Source organism: Pteropus medius, unplaced genomic scaffold (assembly GCF_902729225.1).
Source record: "Pteropus medius unplaced genomic scaffold, Ma_sr-lr_union100, whole genome shotgun sequence".
In the NCBI taxonomy this organism is placed as follows: domain Eukaryota; kingdom Metazoa; phylum Chordata; class Mammalia; order Chiroptera; family Pteropodidae; genus Pteropus; species Pteropus medius.
Genome location: NW_024344240.1, coordinates 20,557,576 through 20,583,352, shown reverse-complemented (window position 1 = coordinate 20,583,352; position 25,777 = coordinate 20,557,576). Strand labels below are relative to the sequence as shown.

At 41.3% G+C, this 25,777-nt stretch overlaps 1 protein-coding gene and 1 pseudogene across 1 annotated transcript in view; one reads left to right on the top strand and one right to left on the bottom strand.

Moving 5' to 3' along the window:
- Nucleotides 1-864: 864 nt before the first annotated feature.
- Nucleotides 865-2,768, bottom strand: LOC120607410 (coronin-1B-like; annotated as a pseudogene).
- A 3,143-nt stretch (nucleotides 2,769-5,911) lies between these two features.
- Nucleotides 5,912-25,777, top strand: part of TMCC3 (transmembrane and coiled-coil domain family 3) — a 238,115-nt gene continuing 218,249 nt past the window's right edge. Inside the window, exon 1 of the mRNA XM_039869061.1 lies at nucleotides 5,912-6,030. Coding sequence (XP_039724995.1) covers nucleotides 6,022-6,030 — 9 coding nt within the window. The 5' untranslated portion in view covers nucleotides 5,912-6,021. The remainder of the gene's footprint in view (nucleotides 6,031-25,777) is intronic.

Below are 25,777 nucleotides of genomic sequence, written 5' to 3'. Positions count from 1 at the left end.
ATGCTATGACATTAGCTTTTGAAGGGAAAAAAAGCAATTTACTTAATGCCGAGTTGAAGCATTAGACAGAAGACACGAGGCACCACTCAAATCTGTCTCCTCCATCTGAAGTTCAGAGCGGGTTTTAAGGGGTTAGGGGAACGAGATATGTGGACGTGTTGGTGGGTCAAACTTTAATTGGAGAAACTTGGAACTTCAGCACCAGATCTTCCTGGACAACAGACCCTTTGCTTCTGAAAGGGTTCTAGTGTTCAAGTTCTGGTTATGTCTCGGTCCTTTGGTTCTGTGGTGGTAAAGGGGAGACTTTGGTTCTGGATGAAACTGAAGGTCAAACTCTTCTTTGTGCATGCTTAGACTGCATGGCTTGCAGTTTGGGTCTGTTATCACTGAAAAAGCAATTCGATATCTTGTTAGGACCATTTTGGGCTTGTTCTGCCATTACATTTTTACTCTCACCACCTCCATGTTGTTGATCATTCTGCTTCCTCTATTGAGAATATTCTTCACTCCTTTTTTTTTTAGAAAGTAAATTTTATTTGGAATGAAAATATAGAACCCATCCCTCCCACTCCTCCAGTGAGGGGAACAGGGGGTGGGTGGGTGGAGAGATGGTCTCTCAGTATAAGCTTGCCTTGGTACAAAAATCCTCCAAAGTACCAAAGATGAAAGCCAGGTGGTAGCTCCCAATCTGGCCCACAGGATAAGTCAGGGTGTGAACTGTCCCCTGAGCCTGCCGTAGAGGCCCTCAGCAAGGGGCGGGCGGCAGCCAGCCAGCAGTGTAGCCTGCCAGCAGAGGCTGAGTGAGAAGTGGGCAGAGGAGGAGGAAAAGCTGAGGGGGGAGTGGCATCTATTGGGCCTGTGGTCCTATGTGTCACCACTATCCATGCTGCCCAGCTGCTCCTCCAGGCACCAATGCACTCCCACTGCTCCTTGACCAGCGCTCTTAGTGCCTGCAGCTCCTGTATCACCTCCTCCAGCTTCCCCAGCCTCCCCAGCTATGGTGAGGCTGCTGCTGGGGTTGGCCCTATTGGTGGAGGCAACAGGTGTGGAGACCCCCAGGTGAGCAGAGCCAGGGGCCATAGCAGGCCGGCTGTCAGATAACAGGTTGCCGGCTGACCTTCAGGTCTGGCTGTTTGCTGGGCACATAGGTATCCCGCAGGGAGATGAGGATGGGGTTGGCATCCCGTCTGCTCATTCACTCCTCTGCCTCCAGGGCTGCCTCAGGTCCAGCAGTATCTGGTCTGACTTTCTAGGCACAGTCATGACAATAGTATCGCACTCACACTCATGCAATTTGTAGAATCTGGCGATCTCGCACTTGCTGACCTCCAGGCCTGTCTTGAGCATGCTGCCCATGCCTCTCTGGGGCTCTTTGCTGGTGAACATGTTCAGGAAGTGGATGTAGGGGGACTCATCTGTGATCTTAAAGTACTGGATGCTGGAATCACCTTTGTTGCAGACATAGACCACATTGGTGTCAGGGTCATAAAAGGGCAGCCCAGCTCCATTGCTTTAGTCCATCGGTTTCTCGAGGTTTTCTGTGTCTCAGAGCACCAGCTTCTGCTCGCTCATGCAGCTGAAGCCTGTGATGAACGCCTTCCCATCCGCCAGAAAGACGGCCCGCATGGGCTGGGACCCCTCGTGAGCCTTTTCCCTCTGGGTCTCCAGGATTCCCTGGAGGAGGTCAGTGATGCACACACCCTTGTCCTTGCATGTGGAGCAGAAGAGGCTGCCATTGCGGTTCCAGCTGACATTGTAGATGAGGTTGGGGTACAGGCTGTTCAGGCGGTACAGCTCCTCCGCCTAGCTCACGTTCCAGGTGAGCACCGCATTGTAGCAGCCTGCGCTAATAAGCAGCAGGTTGCAGGCAGTAGGGTGCCAGATAACGATGTCCACTCGCTTGGTGAGCCCCTCCAGCACCACCACCGGTTCTGTCAGCAGGGAGGTCAACCCATTCTCTGGGATCTGCCATATCGCGACTGTGCAGTCCTCCGAGACGCTGGCAATGACTTCGTTGTGAGGACACCAGTCGATGTCCAGGACGGGTCTCATGTGTCCACACACTGTTGAGTAGGTCTTATCAATGTGGCCCGTCTTGTTTAGAGGCAGCACCAAGAAGGCGCCTGCACCGCTGGCCACCACAATCACTGCCAGGAACTTGGGTTTGACTGCGCAGAAAATGCTGTCCCAGGTGACACAGGACACTCGAATCGCCTCAAAACACTGATCATTTTTGACTGGCTGCCCGAACACATGCCGGAATTTGCTATGCCAAACCACTTTTCGGAAGAATATGTCGGGGGCACCGGGCGCAGCGGCACCGGCATGCGGCAGCTCGGGATCCCAGCCTCCAGGAAGAGGAAGGATTTGACAGAGAGGCTTTCGCTGTTAGCAATGCCCACCTCCAACCACACGGGTGACTGGACTTCAGTGATCTGCAAAGCCATTTCTCAAGCACCTACTGTGTGCCTGGAACGGCCATGGATGTTACCCTTAACTCTTATAATTCAAATCTTGTATTATCTTTTAAATCTAAGGAGTCATCTTCTTCAAGAATCATGTTTTAGTTAACTCCACTCTAACCTAGCATAAATATTTGAAAATCAGTTTTGCTGGATATAAAATTCTTGACTCACATTTCCACTGCTTTGAAGAAGTTCCAGAGAGAGAAGAGTCTGTGATACATTAGCACCTACCTGTCTTAGGTTAATTTCATAGGTTCTGGAGTTAGACAGATTTGCATTGGATCTGCACCACTTACCACCCATGCAATCTTTAGAAAGTATTTAATCTCAATTTATCTTATCTTCCTAATCTATCACATGGGAGATAATAACAACTATCTGGTAGGGTTTTTTAAGGATGAAACAGACTGATACATGTAAAATGGCTTGTCATAGTGGCTGGGACATACAAAGTGCCCAATACATGTAGTTGAGATCATTTTGTTTCCTTCATATTATTCTTGATATGGTTCATGGAAGTATAAATTGATTCGAGAAATAACGTATGCCTTGGTAGTAGGTATTTAACAAATGCCTTCTGACATGCTCTAATTTAAGAACATGACAAAGAAAAACAGTATTTCATTACTAACGCATTTCCAAATGGAGGATGACAGACTGGTTAGAAGTTATGCTAACTGGTAACATTTCTTATTTACAAAAAGTAGACTAAATTATTCATTTCTCTTTTACTATTTATGTGAATTATAAATTGGTTCATTTTTGCTCAGTTTTATATCAAATGCCTATCTATATTAATAACTAATGAAAGAAGTTCGGTTGACCTCCTGATCCTAGTACATTTCTTTCTATATTTAAGACAGAGACTTACGAATCTGGCCTGAGGATCGAGAGGGCTGAATATCACTGTTTATAACAGTGATATTGTTACACAATTAAGAAAAAGGGAAAAAATATACTATGTTCTCAAATATTAGGAGGTTTTCAAGGAAACACTATGTCTGAGTTTAGAAGGCGAATGGAGGTATGATAATATGAAATAGAGCCTATAACTCACCATTAAAACACTTTGAAGATCCTTTAAACATATGAAAAAAAATACAGACCCTCCTCCTCACACTCTGCTGAAAAAAAAAGAGGAAATCTGATTCCACCTAATTTCACTTTTAAATTGATTCTTCAAATTAGTTAATGGTAGCATTGCAAACATGAGGATTTCCATTGACAAGCAGTATGACTGTGTTCCATTAGCATCTGATGTGTTGTCATTTATTTGTACAGTTGAATAATTGTCTCTATTTCTGAAGGGAGTTTAAAAATTATTCAAGCTAACTAATGCTTGAAGATCACCCTAACAATTACTTAACTGAAACTGCCCCCCTTAAACCAGGGGTCCTATTCAAGTTTAGTAAAAAATTAAAATTAATTGGATTAGATATTGCATTCACAAAGCAAAGAATGTTAATTAGAAGGAGGAGAGAGAGATAGAAAGCAGCATAAGCAATGTAAAACAAGGGGATATGGTAAGATATTACACAATCCAGTGAAGTTACTAAGATTTCCCACAATGCTGAACACAAATATATTCAGCAAGAACTTTACTTCTGGACAGGTCCTTAGCACATCTATTTAGTCCTAGTTCTCATTTTACAGATGAAGATGCTAAGGCTACTAATTTGATGTATGACAAGAGTTCATATTTTTACTTTGAATAACACCTTTCCACTGCTGTACCTTTTATGTGAAGCAGAGCACAGGAGGACAGTAAAGCATGGGGATGAAGTGGATAGACCCTGGAGTCAGACCACCTGAGTTCAAATCCTGGATGTACCACTAACAAGCTGGGTGATTCTTAGGCAAATTACCCACCCTCTCTGAGCCTCAGTATTTCCTTCTGGAAAACCACAGAATCATAGTACTCACTTCACAGGGTTGTGTGGATTGAAAGTGATAACAGGTAAAGCCCATGGTGCGTAAGTACACTTAATAAAATGGTTTCCCCAAAGGCAAAACATCCAAGATCAAATTAAAGAGTTTTATATTAAGGAAGGAAAAAGAAACACTGTATGCCAATCATAAGTTAAAGTAAAAAGGGGTTAACAGTCTTCATTAATTTCCTTCCTTCGCTTTTTTTCTATATACGTCATCCCTCCTTTTATCTGTGCTGGTAAGCATCAAAGAGAAATCCAGACACATGTTTTTTATTCATTATATCATAAAGGTACTTAGTCTGTTTAATATCTGGTCTCCATAGTGCGGCTGACACTCCATCAATGTTAGAAAATTATAACAATATTTCTTTGACAGTGGTGATGTGGGGATTTGCAAGAATTACTGGCAGCCAGGCAATGTAAAAACCAAAACATTTGTCAGAAGTGTTTATCCAGCACAAGCCTTTGCATTCCTACTGCTGTCTGCCTGCATACCTGTCACAGTAGGGTTTGAAAACGCGTGTCCTTGTATGTTTTTCAAAGGATCTTTTGGTAAACAAAGGATATTTTTTTCTACATCGAATTCAGGCTGCTTTGAATTTTGTGCTATTTAATTTACTTTGTTCAGCAGTAAAAGCTGACTAGAGAAGGCCAAATTTCTTTCTGAATGACCCTCACAGATCATTCCATCCAACTCTTGTTCTTGAGGATTTGGATCCTACATTCCCCTGGCTCAGGGGTGTGCAGTGTTTTCATGGTCAGGAGGAATATATTCCCCCTTCCTCATCTTTTTCCCAGAAGCATTAGCTTTTGGGGATGGGCTTTCCCTGTTTGGAGAAATTGGGGTGGGAGTGGGGTGGCCTTTGGGAAGAGAAAGCTCTGCACATGGGGGTTTGATAAAAAGACCTGTGGGTTCTGCAGTATGGAGGTGCAGACCCCTTCCTCTGCTGCTTCAACTAGACCATCTCTAGTCCATGAGCTTGTTTGTCTCCCAGCCTCTGGGTTGATCTGCTGTTTCCCACTCTTAACTCACTCCTCCCCCCTCACCCCTAATCCCCCACACACCCTCTAAAAGGTTTACGAATGCTCAGGATTTCCAAAAGACAATCGCAGACTCTAAAGAGTAGGATGGGATACTAGAGGGAGATCCTCTTATCCAAAGAACGGGGAGAAGATAGGCACTTTTAAGGTGGTGAGAAATCCCACCTCAGTTCTCCACCAATCCACTCTTGCTCTTCAAACTTGGTTCCCAGCAAGGTCAGCCCCAACCTTCAAGACAAACGTTCTCCAGCTCAGAGTTGGGGGAACCGAAGGGCAGGCGCAGGGGACCAGCTCCTCTCCGGGTCGGGAGGAGAGGGGTTAAGCGGCCTGGGAAAGTGGGGACGCCCCAACGCTGTAGGAATGCCCCTGGGGAGGGGACGTCCCAGAGCTCGGCATGCTGGGGGCCGGCCTGGGTACTTCGCCGCCCGCTTGCCCCCGCTCCGCCCCCGCGGAGGCCACCGCCCGCTCGCCCGCCTTGGCGCACGCGTGTGCAGGCGGGAGCAGCGCGGCTCTCCCCCGCGGCCCTGTGCGGCCGCCCACCCAGTCTGCCTCGCGCCTAGCCCCGCCGGGACGGTCCCGGCACCATGCGGAGGGTGAGTGCGCGGTAGCCCCAGAGGCGCGAGGGGGCAGGTGGCGAATGTGCCGGCGAGCGTGAGAGCGCGCCGCTCCCGCTCCAGGCCGCCGCCGCATCGCGGGCGGGGAGCCTCGCTGGGGAGCCGGGCGGGAAGGGCTAGCTGGGGCGAGGCGGGGTTTCGCTGAGACGCGGCCTTAGCTTGGGCGGGGTAGGGGTGCCTCTCGGTCAACCTGGGGGTACACGGGGTGCCGCGAGGTCTCTGCCAGCCTGAGGGGTCCCTGCTCCGCGCTCCCTGCCGCGGCGCGGACACGTCGGGGCTCCGGTCCGTGCCGGTGTCTCCCCGGGCCCAGGTGGGGCCATTCCTAGCGCACTCCGCCTCGGGCGCCCCTTACGCCCGCTCGGCTCCTTTAGCTGTTGCTGCATTCAGTTTCTCCGCGCCTCGCTTTTTCTTCGGGAGCTTCGGGAACTTTGCAGCGGGGCGTGTGTGGGGCTCCCTCGGCACACCCCAGGAAGAGCGGGCTCCTATCCGAGTTCACTGGGTGACAGGTGGAAGGTGTGTGTGTGTTTCGGGGAGGTGGTCCTCACCCCTCGCCTCCAGAAGTGCCCTCGCTGGCATTTGGAAGGCGCGAGGGAGTGTGAACTCGAGTTGCCCCCTCGGCCTGAGCGAGTCGGGCGCTCCAGGCAGACGGGAACCGCCCAGTCCTGGAAGAGGCGCCCAGCACATGGGCCGGGGGCGTCCTCCGCGACCGCTGCTTCCTAAAGCAAGCGTGAGGGTCCCTGCACTCACCACCACTCCCACGCCCACCTCCGGCCAGAGCTCTTAGTGGAAAAACTCCAGTCTTCAGGCTGAACTGCAGGATTTATTCCACCTCAAGGAAGAACCTGAGAGTTTAGTGCTGCTTATTGTCAGCACTATAGCAGCAGGAAGGCCCTGGCAGCCGGATCTTTCCAGTCCTAATCTACATGAGTGTTGGTGATTTCATAGATTACGAGCCCTAGCGTGCTGTTTGGATCGGAACTTTGTGAATGGAGGCTGCTTTAATCAAATGCAGGATCTCGACACCTACAGGGTAGAAGGACAATAGAAGAAACAAGAAAATCCAAGTAGACATTTCTCCAGACCTTCTTAAGCCAACCCTGATGACAGTTTAGGCATCAGGGAAAGGCTATTGGGTGTTTTTTGAAGAGACAAGGCTGAGAAGAAATGGAGAAAACAGAATAAGACTTTCTCACCAGAGCCTGTGAATTTCTCCTGTGGGTTGGACTTTTGGGGTTGCCTTATTACTAAAGTATACCTATGTGCCTATTACTTAGTCACCTGAGAGGCCCTTTCAAAGATTTCTTCCTCTCAACCACTAGATTGCTTTAAAGGGAGCTATGGCCTGTGGTTTTGCAGGTGGTGCCAGAATTAAGTCTTCTGTGTGTATGTGTGTGTGTGTGTGTTGCATGAGTGTGTGAGGTGTGAGGTGTGAGGGAAGTAGTATTTGGAGGGGATGTAAAACAAGTATAAATTGGCCTAGCTGCCTCTAGAAAGGCTGTTAGTGAGCTGGCATGGAAATTTACCTGGCTTACCTTTTGGATTTAGTCCAAACCTGCTCAGGTGTTTCTGGAGAGGATAGGATTCCAGCTAGGCAGACCAGATAATTTAATGCTTGCCATTTGTTGGAGCAACAGAAACAGAAACTGGAAGGGTTACATGTTTGAACTCCAAATTCAAGAGTCAGCAACCTTTTACCCTCGGTGTTACTGGGATAGTTATGGAAACCAGCTGGGATGAGATCTATAGGCCTAAGTAAGGAGAATCAAGATTCGTAGATGGAGGGTGTTGTCTAGGATACAGCCATACCTCAGAAATATTGTGGGTTTGGTTTCAGATCACTATAGTAAAGCAAGTATCACAATAAAGTGAGTCATAATCTTTTTGCTGGGAGAGTCTTGCCTTCAGTTTGTAAAAAAACGCAACACCTGTGAAGCGCAGTAAAGTGAAGTGCAATAAAATGAGGTATGCCCGTATCTTAAAATGGGATTTGCATACTACCTGCTTTAGGATGAAAGAGATAATTGCTTGCTAGAAATGCAGATATCGGAGCAATACTTCAGACGTCTTAAATCAGAATCTCTGAGACTTGGAGCTCAGCAATTTGCATTTTAAACACCCCCACCTCCATAAGTCACATGTATCAAGCACCTACTGTATGCATGCATGTTTTAAGCTCTAAGAGTACAGTGGGGAGATGACAGCCACGAACCTGTTTTCTTGGAAGCTACATCCTAGTTGAGAAATCAGACAATAAAGAAGTAAAAAATTATACAAATAATTTTAGATAGTGATGAGTGCTATGCAAGTTCTACAGGGCCTCGTTTGCCAGGGTGAAAATATTTGGATTTTAGCTTAAATGCGGAGGAATGATGTAATCTGGTTTACTTTTTTGAAGACGACTTGGCTATTGTGTATAGAATGGGTTATGGAATGGGTATGGTAGTAGTAAAGGAGATCGCCTTTGTGTAAAGGGGTGATGGAGACAGGTGGAGGGACAGGATGTATTTTGGAGATAAGAGTTAACTGAACTTACTGATGTAGGAAAAAAGGTAGGAAATCTTCTCTCTAAATTACTAATAATAATACAATAATAATAATATTAATAATAATAATAATGTGTAATAATAGATTAGAGGGAGGTGGAGTAAAGAAACGATCAGGCCTCAGATGGAATGCCCTCAATGATAATAACTGATATTTAGTGTACATATGCTGTGTACCTGGTACTGTGGTAGTAAGTGTAATAACAAGACTCCTGTGAAATAGTAATTGTTGTCATCATTTTGCAGATGTGATAACAAGCTCAGAAAGGTTGAGTATGTTGCTCAAGGCCACTCAGCTTAGTGTTGGAGCTGGGGCTTATATGTGGGTTGGCCTGACTCCAAAGCCCTGGCTCTTGCCATTACACTGTGCTGCTTACAAACTGTCTGCTCCTGTCCAGACCATTTCTGGGACTAACAGATAATTTGGCAGATGCACGTGGCAACTTTCAATTGTTGTAGATCAGTAACGTTAGACCAGTAACTAGTAGAATAGAAAATAATTACTCTCATTTGGTGTTCCTGAGTGAGAGAGAAGGTGCATAGAGAATGTACAAAGTAGTACACAGAAGGTGCCCGGTAATTGGGTTTCTCTGAGGAGAAGCCAGAGTGATGCCTACCACTCCACCCAGTGCTTTGACCTTCATGTCATGACCACCAGAGAAGCCATGTGCTGGATTCTTCTTTCATCTCTTCACATAGCTAATTAATGTTTTGTTCTTTATGTTTGCATCCAAAACGAGCTTTCCTATGCAGAGCTAGAAGTTTCAGAGGACTGGTTGAAAAAATTTGTATTAAAAAGAGTTAGAAATCAGTAGTGAGAAAATAATTATAAAGGTAGCTACTATTTATTGATTGCCTTCTCTGTGCCAGGCATCTGTTGTCTCCCTTACACGTTCATAACAAACTTTTAAGTTAAAATTAATCGGTGATACATTCATATAATATAAAATTCAAAAGATGAAAAAGTTTGCTGTGAAAATTGTTCTTCCTGTTCTGTTGCCCAGCCAGCTGGTTCCCTTTCCCCAGAAGTAACTGATATTAAAGCAATTTCTTGTGTCCTCCCACAAATTATGTATATTCAAGCAGTTGTACATTCATACTTTTTCTCTTTTTTACACACAAATGTAAATGTGAATGGTAGTATATAAGTGTAAATGTTTTACACACAAATGTAAACGTATCATACAAGGGCACTTTGCTTTTTTACCCTTCAGTATTTGTAGATCTACCTGGTTCTTTTTATGGCTGCGTATGGGATGCCTTTATATGGATATGCTAGAATTGGTTGTTTCTAGTCTTTTGCTATAATCAGCAGTGCTGCAGTGAATAATCTTATACGTAAATGATTTTTATGTCTACAAGTATACCTGTATGACAAATTATAGTAGATTTCAGGGTCAAGTGATAACATCTTTAGTTTTGTTAGGTAAAGCAGTATAGCATAGGGGATATATATATAAAATCTCCAAGTATAGCATAGACTTGGAGCTAGATTGCCCGGGGGATTGCATCTTGACTCTGCCATTTAAAAGTTGTGCAAGTCATTTAACCTCTCTTTGCCTCAGTTGCCTGATTTTAAAAATAGGAATAATAATAGAACCCACCTAATAGGATTGCTGCGAAGATTGTATCCATTAGTTTGTGTTTCATAACAAATCACCCCAAAACTTAGTGGCTTAAAAATTGTAACTATTTTATTTAGCTCATGAGTCTGTAGGTTGGCCGGGAGAGTCTTCTAGTTTGGGTCAGCCCAGCTGAGCTCTGCTGGATTCTTTCATGCTTCCATAATCACCTGGTAGGTCAGCTGGTAGCTGGGAGATCTAGAATGGCCTCACTCACATGTCTGGTGGTTGACAGGTGAGTTGGTCTACAGGGACCTCATTTGGGATGGCATGTGACCTCTCATACTCCAGTCTAGCTCAGGTTTCTTCATGTGGTGATCTCAGGGTTCCAAAGAGCAGCAAGAGACGGCAAACCCCAAAGCATAAGCCTTTTTCAGAAATCTGCCAGTGTCACATTTGCTGTTGTCCTGTTGATCAAAGCATGGCCAAGCTCAGAGTTTGTGTGTGAGGGGACGCTTCAAGGACAGGGATACAGTCAGGGGAATCATTGCTGAAATTTAGCTAACAATCTACCATGAAAATTGAGTAAGTTAGTATTTGTAAAATGACTGGTATAATGCCTGGCACATTGTAAGTTTGTTAAATTGTAAAAAGAGAAAGATTTCCAAATTGTCCTCAGTTTATAGCCCCACCTGCAGTGTGCTTTCCTCCCTTTTTCTTCCTAACACTGTACCTGAGTGATTTATGCATGGCAAGGCCGATGTTATCTGTGGAGAGGCAGATGTTCTCGATGAAAAAGTGATGTTCAGAGATATTAAGGCATTTTTCTGATGCTACAGGCCCAACAAGAATTGGAATCCTTTGTCACTCTAACTACGCAGCATCTCGGCTTCACTTGCCACTCTAGACAGAGATATGATTTCTGGGTCCCAAATGCTCCCATCCACTGCCCTCTTGCCTGCCCTCACATTTCGTATCCCTCATTTTCATCTCACATTCGGATCTTATTAGGTTGAGAAGGATCTGTCAATCTGTTGAAGTTTTTAACAGTGATTTTGATTTCAGCCTGGCCTACTGAATTAAAGTGTCTGCACAGGCAGTGGACTCTGTTATGTCTGTGAAGGGATGATAAAGGGAAACCTGTTTTAAAATGAGAAAACCATTGATTCTGGCCTTATTTTGTTTATTCTTTCTTCCTTTCCATGTCTTATAGCTTTTTGCTTCACTTTCCCCTTTACAATTCAAGAATTCCAGTCCCCAAGGGGCAGATGAAAAGGTAGGAGACATCAATTCTTAGTGATTCAGGACTTCTCCGGAGACAGATTGCTTGAATTCACATCCTGCTCAGCGATTTACTAGTTGTGTGACTTGGACTGGTTAACCTGCATTAAAGGGTTTTTTTGAGGTCTGAATGATAATCTGTTCAAAGTGCTCAATTATTACATAGCAGATTACTTTTGCTTCTGTCTTTTCTGTTCTGTTTCACAATTGTTTTTCTCTAGACCTCTTCCTATGGCCCTAGATATGTCTAACGTTTACTGATTCCTTACTCTAAGTACCTTAAATGTAATTAACTCATTTAATCCTCACAGCACACCTATGAAGTAAATGCTATCTTATGTTTAAGTGAGGAAGCGAGACACTGGCTAAGTAATTTGCCTAGCATACCACAGCTAATAAATGATGTAGCAGAGATTTTAAATCAGGCATTCTGGCACCACAGTCTGTATTCTTAATGTTTTTGCTACCAAACAAAAAAAAAAAAAAATGAGATGGAGGTCGGGGGTTTAAAATTGAGAGCTTCTGCTCTAGGTAAATTGCTGCCGAACTCACATGCAGCTTTCATCCTTGGCAGCAGCTGAGTATACCCAGCTACACCTTAGACATAAATCCCAACACAAAAATGTATAAACATTCAATCCTTTTGCCAAAAGCCTTTCCACTTCAATCATTGTAATCCTAACAAGATTTCATGCATTGTGCCTTCCTTGCAACTGAGGTGTGACACTTGAAAATACATGGGGCTTTTTTTTAATGTTTGAAAATCAAGCTGGCTAGTTATGAGTCTTGCCACCTCTTGCTCCTTTTGGTGGACCGCTGCTGTGGTGGCAGACGTTTGCCAAAGTGGCAGGAGAATAAAACATAAACACTGCAGATAATAAATAACTTTGTAAATTTAGAATTGTGCATATCTTCAAGTTTTGTTTCCATGTAGACTAAATGTGATGTGATAACACTCATTAAACACATATTTAAAATGAACCTCCTACTATGCGCTGAGCATTCGTTGTGAGTGAGCAGGCTCTGCATGGCCCGATTTCTTCATCAGTTTCATAGTCTATCTGAGAAGATAGTTCAGTTGTTCCATAAATTGTGGTATGATGTTACAAAGGAAGAATAAGTTGTGAGGGGATTTTAGTGGGAGTTCCTAACCTAGTCTAGGGGTTTCATAAAGCCTTTCAGGCAAGGTGATGTTTAGCTAAGAGTTGATGGACGAGCCAGGGCAGTCAGAGAAAAGGAGGATGATCGCGTTCCAACTGGAATGAACAGCATTTGCAAAAGGAGAGCGAAGAATGGCATATATGAGGAAGTGAGATGCATTCAGAGTAGCTGAATGAGTAGAGTGCAGGAGAGTGTTGGCAATGGTTGTAGTTGGAAAGGTAGAGAGAGGGCAGATCATGAAAGCCTCTGTAAGTCTGAGAAGTGTCCTAAGGGCAATGAAAAGCCATTGAGAGGGTCTAAGCATACTTTTGAAAAACAGATATTTGTCTCAGGAGGATCTTTTGGCCACAAGGTAGAGAATGGACTGGAAAGACAAGACTGAAGGTAGGAAGACTGGTTAGGAGGCTGTTACAGTAATCTAGATGACCTGGACTAGGGGATGGTAATGGAAATGGGGAGATGTATTCTATTCGAGGTATTTAGCAGCAGAATCAGTAGGACCTGGTGACTGATAGGATATGGAGGATAAGGGAGGAGAGGAGTTAAGAATGACAGAGTCTCAGGTTTCTGGCTTCATAAAACCAGGCGTATGGTGATGCTATGACCTGAGATATAAAACTCTGGAGGAAACACGAAGGCATGGAGCTTGGGAAAATTGCTTCTGTTTCGTACGCATTGAGTCTGAGTCACCTGTGAGTCATTGGAATAGAGCTATCCAGAGCAGATGATTATTAAAGTCTGTAGTGTAGAAGAAAGTTTTATTTAAAGATATAAATTTCTGAGTTATCGGCATATAGTAATAGTAATCGAAGCCATTGGAGTTATAGAACACCACTAAGAAAATATATTTATAAACAGTGGTTCACAAAATCTGTTATACATAAAAATCACTTGGGGAGCTTGTTAAAAGTGCAGATTCCTGAGCAGCACCTCCTAAGTTGCTAATTTTGTAGATCTATGGTCAGAAACTGGAGTATGCAATGTCTAGTAGAGCTGACAATATGCATAATCCACAAGCCAGCCATTTCACCCTTAGTTATGTGTCCTAGAGAATATCTAGCACTCAGTGACCTACACTTTTTTGAAAAGGAAATATTTAATGTATAAAAAAGATATAAAGAACAATACATTGGTATCCACCACAAATTAAAAAATTACTAAGATAGACTGTAGTATATTTATGAAGTGGAATACTACTCAGCCATAAAAAGGAATAGACTACTGCACATGCATGAACATGGATGAATCTCAAGCTAGACACAAAAGTGTACATACTGTATGATTCCATTTATATGAAATTCTAGAACAGGAAAAATTAAGTTATGGCACTAGAAATCAAAACAGTATTTGCTGATAGGGATTGACTAGGAAGGGGCATGATGGAATGATGGAAAGGGGTTCTTGATATGGGTGTGGTGTTATATGGGTGTATACATTGGTCAAACTCATTGGACTGTACACTTAAGATATGTTTATATGTAAATTATATCTCAATAAAAGACTCTACTACAAAAAAAGCAATAGAGATGGAGCTCTCCTAGTACCTTTCCTTCCAACCATAGGTAGCTTCTGTCCTGAATTTAGCATACCTATGTACTTTAATGCTTTTATTATATATGCTTGTATCCTTAAGTAATATATGCTATTATTTTGCATGTCTTTAGACTTTATATATCACACACACGTATATGTGTATGAATGTATGTATTCTGTAATTTGCTTTTTTTCTCAATATTATGTACGTGAGATTCATCTATTTGATATCAGTAGCTGATCATGCATTTTTAAAGCTAAGTATATTTATTTATTGGAATACTACATAATTAAGTTATCCTTACTCTTTTGCTCTGTATTTAGGTTGTCTCAAAAGCAGTGCTGCTGTGGTTTTGTGTATCTACTTGTTTGTGAGTGCTAGGGCCCTGAAGGGTAGAGTAGTGGGGCTGTAGGATTAAACATGCTGTCAGTTCTAGATATTGCCACACTCTTCTTCAAAGACACTTATCAGAAGTCTATGAATGGCTTATATTTTTACCAAACACTTGGTACTGTCAGACTTAAAATATTTTTGCAAATCTGAAATTTGAAATATTATCTCATTATGGTTTTAATTTATGATTCCCTGATTAGTAGTATGGTTGAACATATATATTTTTATGTATACATTGGCCCTTTGAGTTTCCTCTTCTATGATTATCTGTTCATATCTTTTACCCATTTGTCTTTTGGATCATTTTTTTCTTACTGAGTTGCAAGTATATTTTTCTAGTTTATCTTGTTTTTAAATAGAATATTTTTGATGAATTTTAATGTATTTGAGGTTATCTGTTCATTCCTTTATGGTGTATGCTTTTTGTTGCATAAGGAATTCTTCCATGTCTGAAGACTAAAGATATTTACCTATGTTTTCTAATAAGAGTTTAAGTTTAACCTTTAATATTTAGACCATTAATCCACTTGGAATTAGATTTAGTGTATTAAGTGAGGTGGGGATTCAGTCTCTCCTCCATATAATCAATTTCCAGCAAAACTTATTGAATATTCATCCTTTCCCCACCAATGTGTATTGCCACCTTTGTCATATATCAAGTTTTCATACGTGGATAAGTCTATAGGCTCTTTATTCAGATCTTAGTTATTATTTATAGTTAAGTCTTGACATCAGGTAAGATCACCCCATTTCATTTTGAATACATTTAAATGTTTTATTCATGGCTATATCTACTGCCTAGAACAGCGGCAGGCCCATAGTAGGGACTCAAAAAATATCTATTGAATGACTGAAGGAATCTCATCTGGTACCAGCTAAATAAATAGCCCAACAGTTTCCCGACATGCTGGACAGTGTTTTACCTTTGAGGAAAGGAAGAGGAGGCCATTTGGAGCCCTGTCTCTTGGTCCCACTCTCTCTTGCTCTCAGTTGCCTTTTGTTCCTTCTCTTTCAAACTAGGATCTTGAAGAATGAATCTTCTGCAGACCCAACAGAATGGCTACAGCCTGCAAGTTCAGCGTTTTGTGAGAATGAGATTGCTGTTAATTGTGACTTTGGTGGGTTCTGATCACAAGTTGTAGATAGCTCTGTGAGGCCTTTTGAAGTCTGGCCAATATCTGGGCCCTTAAGCCTTGGAAATAGGACAGGGGGTCATCTAAAATTAGGTCTTCCATGCATCTTTTAACATCTTTATTTTGTAGGCTAGTGTTACTTCAAAATAGACTTCTTCCTGTAGTATAGTTCTTGGCATGTTTAGTTAATAATAGAAGGAACCACCATTCACTTAATGATTGCTATGTGTAAGGCATTGTGCTCAGGAAATTGACTCTTTGAAACCATATTTTTCATTGACTCTTTGAAACCATATATTTTTTTCCTTTTTGCCATAGCAATATTTATTCTTTCTTTCATTCATCTAACATTCTTGAGCTCTTGGGCTGAATTAGGGACTAGGACTGCCAAAATACACAACTTCTGAGTACCAGGAACTGTTTAGTGAGGGCCAGACTTTTTAACACATATTTACCATGCAGTGTGATGATTGGATTAACAGAAGCTTATCCAAAATACAGCCCAGAAAAGAGCATCGTTAACTTCGAGGGACAAGGAAGAGCAATTGTGTTGTCAGGGGAATCTAGGAAGATGGTTTTAAGTAGGACGTGAATCCTAAACGTAATGTTAAAGTTCTGTGTATTCTCTCAAGCTTGATCTGATTACTCTAGCCTTCCCCTGCTCTGTCTTCCGTCTTTATTCATCGATGGTTTCTTGTCCATGACTTCCTTCCTCAACTACAATTTTTCAAATTAACTTTTTAACAGCTTCACTGAGGAAAGATTTACATATTGTAAAACTACCAATGTTAAGTGTATAATTCACTGATAGTAAATTTGCTGAGTCAAAACCATTATTTAAAATATTAACCCATTTAACAGGGAAACTGGGGTACAGAGAAATGAAGTGTCCTATCTATGCATATCCCACCAATAATTGGAAGAGTAGGAATACAGACTAGTGTAATGGCTTGTTAAAGCATATTTCAGTTTTTAACAGGAAAATAAGCCCATGGAGTTCTTCATCATAAGGGCACCTTCTTTATTACCTTAGCATCTAAAGACTAGGTATGTTATAACTGGAAAGTTATAACAGAAGGTTTGGGTAAAAACACTGGGAAAGAATGCTATATTAGGTGTTTTTTGAAATGTGAGTAAAATACCTTGAGTCGAACCAATACACAGCATTAGCCAAACAAAAAACCAACATTAAAAAACTTAAAAAAATAGTTGAACTAACAATGTGTGTAATAAAGCCACAAATTAAAATATGTATTTTCAATGTTAATAATAAACCACTCTGGTTACTTATATTCTAAACCTTTATGCTTATTATTGGGCTTTCCAGGGTATTTATAAACATTAATTTCCTAATGGAGAATATTTTCTTCCCTTCACCCCCCAGGAGGATCTGGAAGCACCCTGGCATGAGCCAAAGTGGTGTTCAGTACTCCAGGTGAGGCTTCTAAAGGGCTGTGGTCCACAGGCCACAGGCTGACCCGCAGGGATTAGAATGGACCAGAGGATATTTTCTTATTCTTACCCCCAAGCAAGTTGTGACATGTAATAGTCTAACAGGCAGTTCAAAGTAGTGAGGCTCTCCACTTTTTCCAGCTGAAATTACGGAGTTTGAAATGTTCTGACAATTGAATTAGCTGACTGGTGTAACAATAGCAAATGCTTTATAATTTGTGTTGCCTTCAGAGATGGCAGAAATTAGGCTGCTGATAATGGACTGCAATTATGTGGACTGTGAAAGACCACCCTGTTGTCTTCAGTAGAGGGGGGTGTGGGGAGAGGACAGCTGCTCCTGCCTTTCTATTTTGAATTATGCTTTACATGCTGCATTTCTGATTTTTTAATATACTAATGCTGGGAAAATGGCAACAGACGAGATATTTGTTGACAGGGGCGAGCTATCCTCAATAAAAGGCGGGCTCATACACAGCCCATGCAGAGTGCTCTGCCGGGTTAGTATGCTCAGCTACCTCTCTTTATGCATTCGCCATTCTAATAGTGGAATCAAATGTGCAGAAACTCTTCCCTGCCCCAGCTCTCGGATCAGGAAACCACAGGAATCATTTCAATTCAACATTGGGACACTCAGGCAGAGGTAACTTTTCAGCTCAATATCAAAGAAAGTAGATCTGAGATCATTCTAAGTTCAATATTTTATTTCCTATTCAGTAAACAAAGGCTAGGTCAGAGTCAGTTTTTAGGAAGCAACCTAACTCCTTCCCTAAAGCAGGGGTCGACAGACTATTTCTTTGAAGGATCAGATAGCATATATATTAGGCTTCGTGGGTCATATAGACTCTTGTCACAACTACGTAACTCTGCCATTATAATGTGAAAGCAGCCATAGGCAATACATAAAATAAGTGTGACAGTGTGTCCCAATAAAACTTTATGGACATTGAAATATGAATTTTATATAATTTTCACATGTCATAAAATATTATTCTTCCAATTTATTTTCGATCATTTAAAAATGTTCAAATTATTTAACAGGTTGCTGGATTTGGCCTGTGGGCCATAATTTGCTGGTAGCATTAGAGATTCTCCTGTGTTACAGTTATGTCTACAACTTTCCAGTATGTGAATGACCCTTTATTGCCACACCCCATCCTCATACTCAATGGATTATACAGAGCTACAAGGACAGAAAACCAGAAACCCATCCCAAACAAAGATATTTGCCTCCTCATACACCCACACATACTCCTACCTGTTTTAATTTGATATTCATGGCACCCTTTCCTAATTACAAGAGATCTTGTTCCTATCCTTTGGGATCCTGGTAAGTTACATTAATTAGAAACTTAGAATTATGCATCGAATTAAAAATAAATCAGTTATCATTCAGCAGAATGTCATTACTTCCTTTGCAGAAGTGAATACATTTGTTTATCTTTGGATAATTGCTCATTATAAGTTATAAAATGAAATTACATTAGAATGTTACAAGCTGTGTATTCTGCAAGTTTATTAAAGTTCCATTTGAATAGATATTTTTTAGTGCTTGTGAAAAGTGGTTAATTGGGATGCAGATGGTCCTTCCAAACTGTGGACAGGTGAAAGAATTGTTCGGGCATACCAGTTATTAGTTGATCAGTTGCATGGATACTCTGAATGAGACCCAGGAACAAGTTAGAGTTCACCAGTGCTCAGACACTTGGTGCTCAAATAATGATTCGCTGGAGATAACATTATACTGTGGCATCTGAACTAAAGTCTGACACACATAGGCTTGTGGTCTTGCACCACTCTGAGCCTCATTTTCCTCCTGTGAAATGGGGAAGAAATAGTTTATGTGAAGGCGCTTTTTGTAAACTCTAAAGTGCTGTCCATATGAAACTATTACTGTTATTTGTTAAGTCAATGCAGTTCTTTGTTCATAGTTCACAGACCTGACTGATATTAGAATCATTTGTGGGAGTAGTGGGAGTGGAGCTCCAGGAAATACAGATTTCCAGTCTCACCACAGTCTTACTGAATCAGAATTTCTGTGAGCAGACCTGGAAGTCTATATTTTTAACAGATTCCTCTGGTAATTATGATATGTTTGGGAAACTCCATTTTGTTCATAAGCCTCAATTGATGGATTTAAGAAAACCAAGTACTTCCCTCTTAATCCTAGCTTGGACTTTCCCCCTAAAAGTTCATGCCATTTGTTTTCAGAGCTAGTCAGGGACTAGGAAGAGAGAAGGTCAGGAAGAACAAGAATTGTGTTCACTTCATTTTCTTAGGTGTGTCTGTTGCAGCAAGTAGAAATAGAGGAAGGACTGGTGCTTTGATGTACAAACGAGTGAATGAGCCCATTGTGTTTCCCCTCTGCCAGCTCCCCTCTGCAGCCGGGAGGTTTACAGTGTCATTTTCACTCTCTCCTGTGCGTTGAAGCATGTTTGCAAAAGCATGAGATTCAGCACACTGTGAATGTACAGCAGGTTGACAATATCCTTTCCAGTTTTGCTACTCAAAACTCATCATCGAAAATGTTTTTTTCCAGTTATTTCTGGAAATAGTACAATTGTGATGTTGGCACATACAGATCACAGACACAAAAAGAATCTCAGTAGTACTAAAAAGATAAATTGATTCGGCATTTATCACATTTTCTGCATTGCCACTAATTTACATGTGAGTAATTGTAGATTTCAAATGAACGAAAGCATCCACCTCCACATGAGCAGCCCAGATTGTTTTCAGCAGTACTCAGTAGTATATACACACACACAAATGCTCTCTAGTAGTACATTGAAACTTTCTAGTGTTGAGGAGCCATACAAAGTATTCCCCTGTTTACAAAATTCCTTCCACAAATATTATCTATATTTTCCTGATATATGTCATAAATTTACATGAGGTATGGCTTCATAGTCTTTATATTAGAAGTTCACAGTCTTGGTAAGAGATGGTCATGACTATCACTTCAGAAAAAGTTAGCTTTCATGTTTGTTATACTAATCATATTTATAAATTATATTCATTATAAAAGAATTTTCCCATGGAAAAATAATGAGATCAATATATCTACTCTGTATGTAGCCTGGTCCTTTATTTCAAGGGTCCCCAACCCCCGAGCCGCAGACTGGTACCAGTGTGTGGCCTGTTAGGAATTGGGCTGCACAGCATTTGGTGAGTGGCGGGCAAGAGAATGAAGCTTCATTTGTATTTGCAGCCGCTGCCCAGCACTAACATCACCACTTCAGCTCCACCTCAGATCATCAGGCATTAGATTATCATAGGTGCACCAGTCCCTATGGTTAGGGACTGCTGCTTTATTTCATAATCTATTTGTTATTATAATTTATTATTATTATTTATTATTTATTCCATTTATTATTTTATCAATTTGATGGAGATACTATGAAAGTAAGTAAATGCTTAACACATGTTTGAGCGACTAAAAGGAGTATATATCTTCTACATTTACTAATGTTAGATATGCTCATACCTATTGTTCAGCATCCATTTCTAGTGTTAGCTCTCTCCAGAAGATGACTTTGGATGCTAAGTCTCCATCCTATGGCTCTAAATCTTCAGAGATAAATTTCCAGCAAAGTCCTAAATACCTTTCTTCTCCTAAAAGGTCCTCAAACTCAGTATGTCAAAAATGGAACCTACCTTTTACTCTCAAACCCGATCCTCTTCTTGGGGTTCTTATTTCAGGGAGCCTCCCTGCCATCTCCCAGATGCTGCGGCTTCAGTCTTTGACATCTCTCTGACTCTTTCTCTCAGTCCTAATCAGGGGCTTATACTGTTGAGTGAATCTTTGTCTTCTCTCCCTTCTACCACTACCCTCCTACTTTTAAATCTTTGATTCTCAAACCAGGGTCCAAAGAGTTTTAAGGGGCTCCATACAAATATTCTTGGAAATTTTAGTGTTTTTCATCATACGTTTTTACGGTTTCTGTTTTCATGTTTAGGATAATCTAGCAAAATGAACACCTACGTGTTTGTAATCTTTAAGATTTATGCCTGAGTTCTGCCACTGATTTTAATGTCCGGTGTTTGTTTATGTGTTGACTCTAAATTGGGCAGGTCTTCTTCTGGGCTTTCATGGTGCTCATCTTTGTCTAGGTAGAACTCCTCGCATATGGTTGTAGTCATTGTGTATAGACTGTTTGAGTCTTTTTTCACCTCCATACACATTCCCATGTTTGGCTACAGTTATTTTAATATTTATGTAGTATTTAGTCATGTTGATAGATGACATTTGGCTTAAACCATCCCTTATTTTTAGACTTTTGGATTATTTTTATTTGTTGGTTGAATGACATAGTTAAAAACATCTTTGAACTAAGTTATTTTTCTCTCATCTAGATTTTCTTGGGAATCCCTTGGGAATTATTAAATCAAAAGGCACGAACAGTTTTATTCCTCTTGTAATATGATCCTAGGCTTTTTAATGAAGAGGCTTGACTGAGTTGTAATGTATGACTTCTTTTTAGACACGTTTCTTTCATTTCCATTTAAATTCTCTTTGATTTGGGGTCAAATTAGAAAGAACAAATGATGATTATTATCTTTCTGCCACTTCACTGTCGTTGCTTCTCTGGACCATTCTATCATCCTCCAGTCTTTAGCCACGCCTTCAGAAATGTGTAAAATGTATATTACAGCAGCCTGAGTAATGTTTCAACAGGCAAATCTAATGATTTAATCTAATCATGCTCAAATGAAGCAGAAGCTTTCCGTTGCCTGTAAGATAAAATTCAACTACACTGTCGGGGCGTACAGAGCCCTTAAGACATGGCTTGTTTCCCTATCTAGGCTTATCGTTGGCTGCTGCCCAGATGCATGCTCTGCTCGCCCTGAAGGCACTATTTTCAGTTGGGAATGTACATACTGTTCCCTCAATCTGAAATGAACTCCCCAACCCTTTGCTTGCCCGCCTGGCATGGCCTTACTCATTCTTCAAAACTCAGTCGAAAGTCCTAAGTGCTGCTCTCTTTCAAACCCTTATTACGCCTATTCTTTTGGCTTTGTCGCCTATTTTGAAGCTCTTTGTTAATTTTTTAATCTTTTCACTTAGATTGTGAGCTCATTAAAGACAGAAATTTTGTCAGTCATTTTGTAACCCAGATTTTAATATAGCGACTAGCACATAGCTGGTCCTCGATAAGCATTTTCTGAATGAACAGAACCATTATTTTGATTTACTTGTTTGTAAGTAGACTGCTTCTAGGTAAGTCTACTTATTTGTAAATTGAGAATCCATTTATAGTATATATGGTAATTCTCAACTGTCCAGAATATCAATGTGTTAAAAACAAAAACAAAAACAAAACACCTCTCTCGCTATTTTTTTAAAGGATAGTAGTTGTAATTTTGTTTATTAGTTAAACTGTAAACCCTAGCTATAAGCTACATGAGGAGATACTTAGTTCACCATTATATTCCCCAAGCTTAGTACTCATACCTGACACCCAGTTAGTATTCAATAACTATTCATTGAATGAGTCGATAGATGAATGAACAAAATTTTGAGAAAGGCACTAACCATATGGCATGTCACTAACCTTGACAGGTGGGAATTTACTACATTTATGTGTACATATCTGTCCTATTTTATTCACCATTCTTTCATGTGTCCATGTAATTCACTCCTTTTCTTGATAATCTCTATGCCATCTCCCACCTCTACCATCATGACTCTGAGGGCCTTTTTGAACCATGCCATCTCCTGCTTATCTCTTTAATAGGAGATGACTTGGAGATGTCAGCTATAAGCCAGGAAGCTAATACCTTGGTGTAGTAGGCAAGTTAGTGCTTTTGCCCCCACCCCCATTCCCCAACAAGGAGGCACGCAGTTTCTAAGGCTGGCTTCCTCATTTATTTCCAATCATCAAATCTAAATTAGCCAACATCCTGTTGTTCTGAGGGATAAATAAGTCACATCTGCATGACCGAGCTGATTTATAGAGACCTGATGTTATCCAGAGCCTGAAGCCAAAATCTGAAGAGGTCATTTTGAGGGAAGCATGAAGTATTGTCAGAGAGAGATCACATCCCCTTTTTCTGTGTTGAATCTCCTTGGGGTGTATGTCTCATTTCTTGGTATCATGGTGAGAATTTGCATGATTTTGACTACAGCCTATTACGAGAACCAAGAAATTCCATCTACTACTTAGCTTCTCTCTTGAATTGCTAGTCCTTTTAAAAAGCTTTATAAAGGAAAAAACAAACTGAGGTAGTAATTAATGGATGGCAGGGAGTAACATGGTGTTGCAAGGAAAAAAGATCTTCAGCTGTGTATAGGAATGATGTAAGCCAAAGACAAAAGAAAGAAACTTGGAATGGCAGCAAAAGTCTGCTGTTTGGTTCACTAAAAAAGGTATTATACATTCTCAATGACCTTCCCTCAGGCTTAGGACTTCTATTGAAGCCCTGCTGTGTGAAAGCTAAGGTCTTAATTGAAAATAGAATGTATCGAGCCAGTATTTATTACAGTTATAATTAATGCTGACTGCTCTCAAATACATTCTTCTTATAATTCTGGAAGGACTGCTGGAAGTTTTGTAGTCCTGAGCATTGTTTACCTTTAGCTGAAGGGCTAGCTAGAGACAACAGAGTCCAGTAAGCGTAGACCAGGGCCTGAGTGTCTAAGTGGCAGAGGCCAATGTATCTATGTCAGAGGAAGTATTGCACCCACATGGCAGGTGGTACAAAATGAGACTAACTCCTATGTCAGGACGTGGGTGAGCATTCCAGGGGCAAGCGAACAGTGCTTGGCATACAGGAGAGAGCTGAAAATCAAATGAAAGAGTACTAGTGAGGGCAGAGGAAGGCAAGGGCTTACATCTGATATAGATGTAGTGTTTCTCTCATTCCATATTTAAGGCCAGTACAGTTTCCTTGGCTCTGACATTCAGAGGAAGCTGATGTCTTAGGGTTCTCCAGAGGAACAGGCCAGTAGGGTATGTATATATGAGGAGATGTATTACAGGAATTAGCTCATGTGGTTGTAGAGGTCGAGAAGTCCCATAGTCTACTGTCTGCAACTAGGAAAGCCATGGTGTAATTTAGTCCGAGTCTGAAAGCCTAGGAATCAGCTGATGGTCTAAGTCCTGAATTTAAGTCTGAAATCCAGAGAACCAGAAATGCCGCTGTGATGTCCAAGAGCAGGAGAAGGTGGATGTCTCAGTTCAAGCAGAGGGAGCCATTTTGCCTTTCCTCTGCCTCTTTCTTTTCGGGCCTCAACTGATTGGACATGCCCACCCACACTGGGGACGGCCTTCAACTTTATTCAGTTCGTCGGTTCAAATACTAATCTCTTCCAGAAAGAGCTTCACAGACACACTCATAAATAATATTTTACCAGCTATCTGGGCATCCCTTAGCCCAGTCAAGTTGACACATAAAAATAACTATAACAGCTGATTAATTCTAAGTACCTATAAAAACTTATGCATATATTCCTGGAGCCCCCATTCCCTCTCCACCATGGGCACTATAGAAAAGGCCAGGCTCTGGCAGCATAAAAGGAGAATGCGAGGTGGAGGCTAATTATAAGGATTGTGGGGGAAAAGACATATTTAGAATGGGTGGATGATTGTTGTTTGGGCCTGCAGGAATTTAGAATTCTCCAGCTACTTAGAAAAGATTTTTTTTTTTTTTTTATTATTGTTCTCTCACCCAAGGGAGAGGACAAAACATTTTGGATGAGCTAAGATCTAAAGGCAGTGAGATGGGGAAGGTAGAGCATAGGCTGGGTGGGTGTTCGTTGGACCAGTTTTGCTCTTTATCTGTTTTGTGATTCTGGGCACATGAAGACTTGTGGTTTAGGGAAAAGATGTGAGACTGGGAGACAGAAGTCCTGGGTTCTAGTCCTGAATCTGCCCCAAATGAATGGCTTGTCACCAGAATTGAATCAGGAGCATGTCACTTGGATGTGAGAGTTTTAGATTGTTTAGAAAACAATGATGTTGGTTCCCAGACATGGCTTTGACGTAGACTTTTCCTCAGTCTGAAACAAAATTGGCAGAAAGAAAATGACAATGGTTATTGACTTGTTATGAAACTAGGTCTGCTCAATTTAATGATTCTCCTAAATTCTAAGATCAGGTATGTCCTAATCCTTGTGATGTTAAATTCCTTTCTTTAATGAACCGATGGTGAAAGTAGATGGTGGTCGGTTTGTTTTTTAGTGATTTTACTTGGCAAAATAAAAGTTGGTAACTTTGTTTTAATCCTTTAAATTATCTTAAAGCTAATGGTATACGAAATACATAATGCTCAGACCAAATAACCTTTAAAGTTCCTTTCAGTTCTAACAGCTGAGGAGTCTAACCTTTTCCTGCCACTTGTTCCTGTGAAGTGAGAAACTCAAGTGTCAGTTTATGTTTGCATCATGAAACAAGCTGTGTTTTTACCTGGAAAAATCATAGTACCAGTAATAAGTATTACAGGTTTTCTTCAACTGAAACAAAACTGGAAGCATTACTTTAAATCTTAATTTGAACAAAGATTAGAACTGAAATACTCCAGAAACACTCTGTCAAACATTGCTAGCAGGAGTGTAAACAGGCCTAGTGGAAGGGTCAGCAAATATTTTCTGTAAAGGAACAGATAGTAAATGTTTTAAGTTTATAGGTCACATGAGGTCTCTGTCACAAATTATTCTCTCCCCGCTCC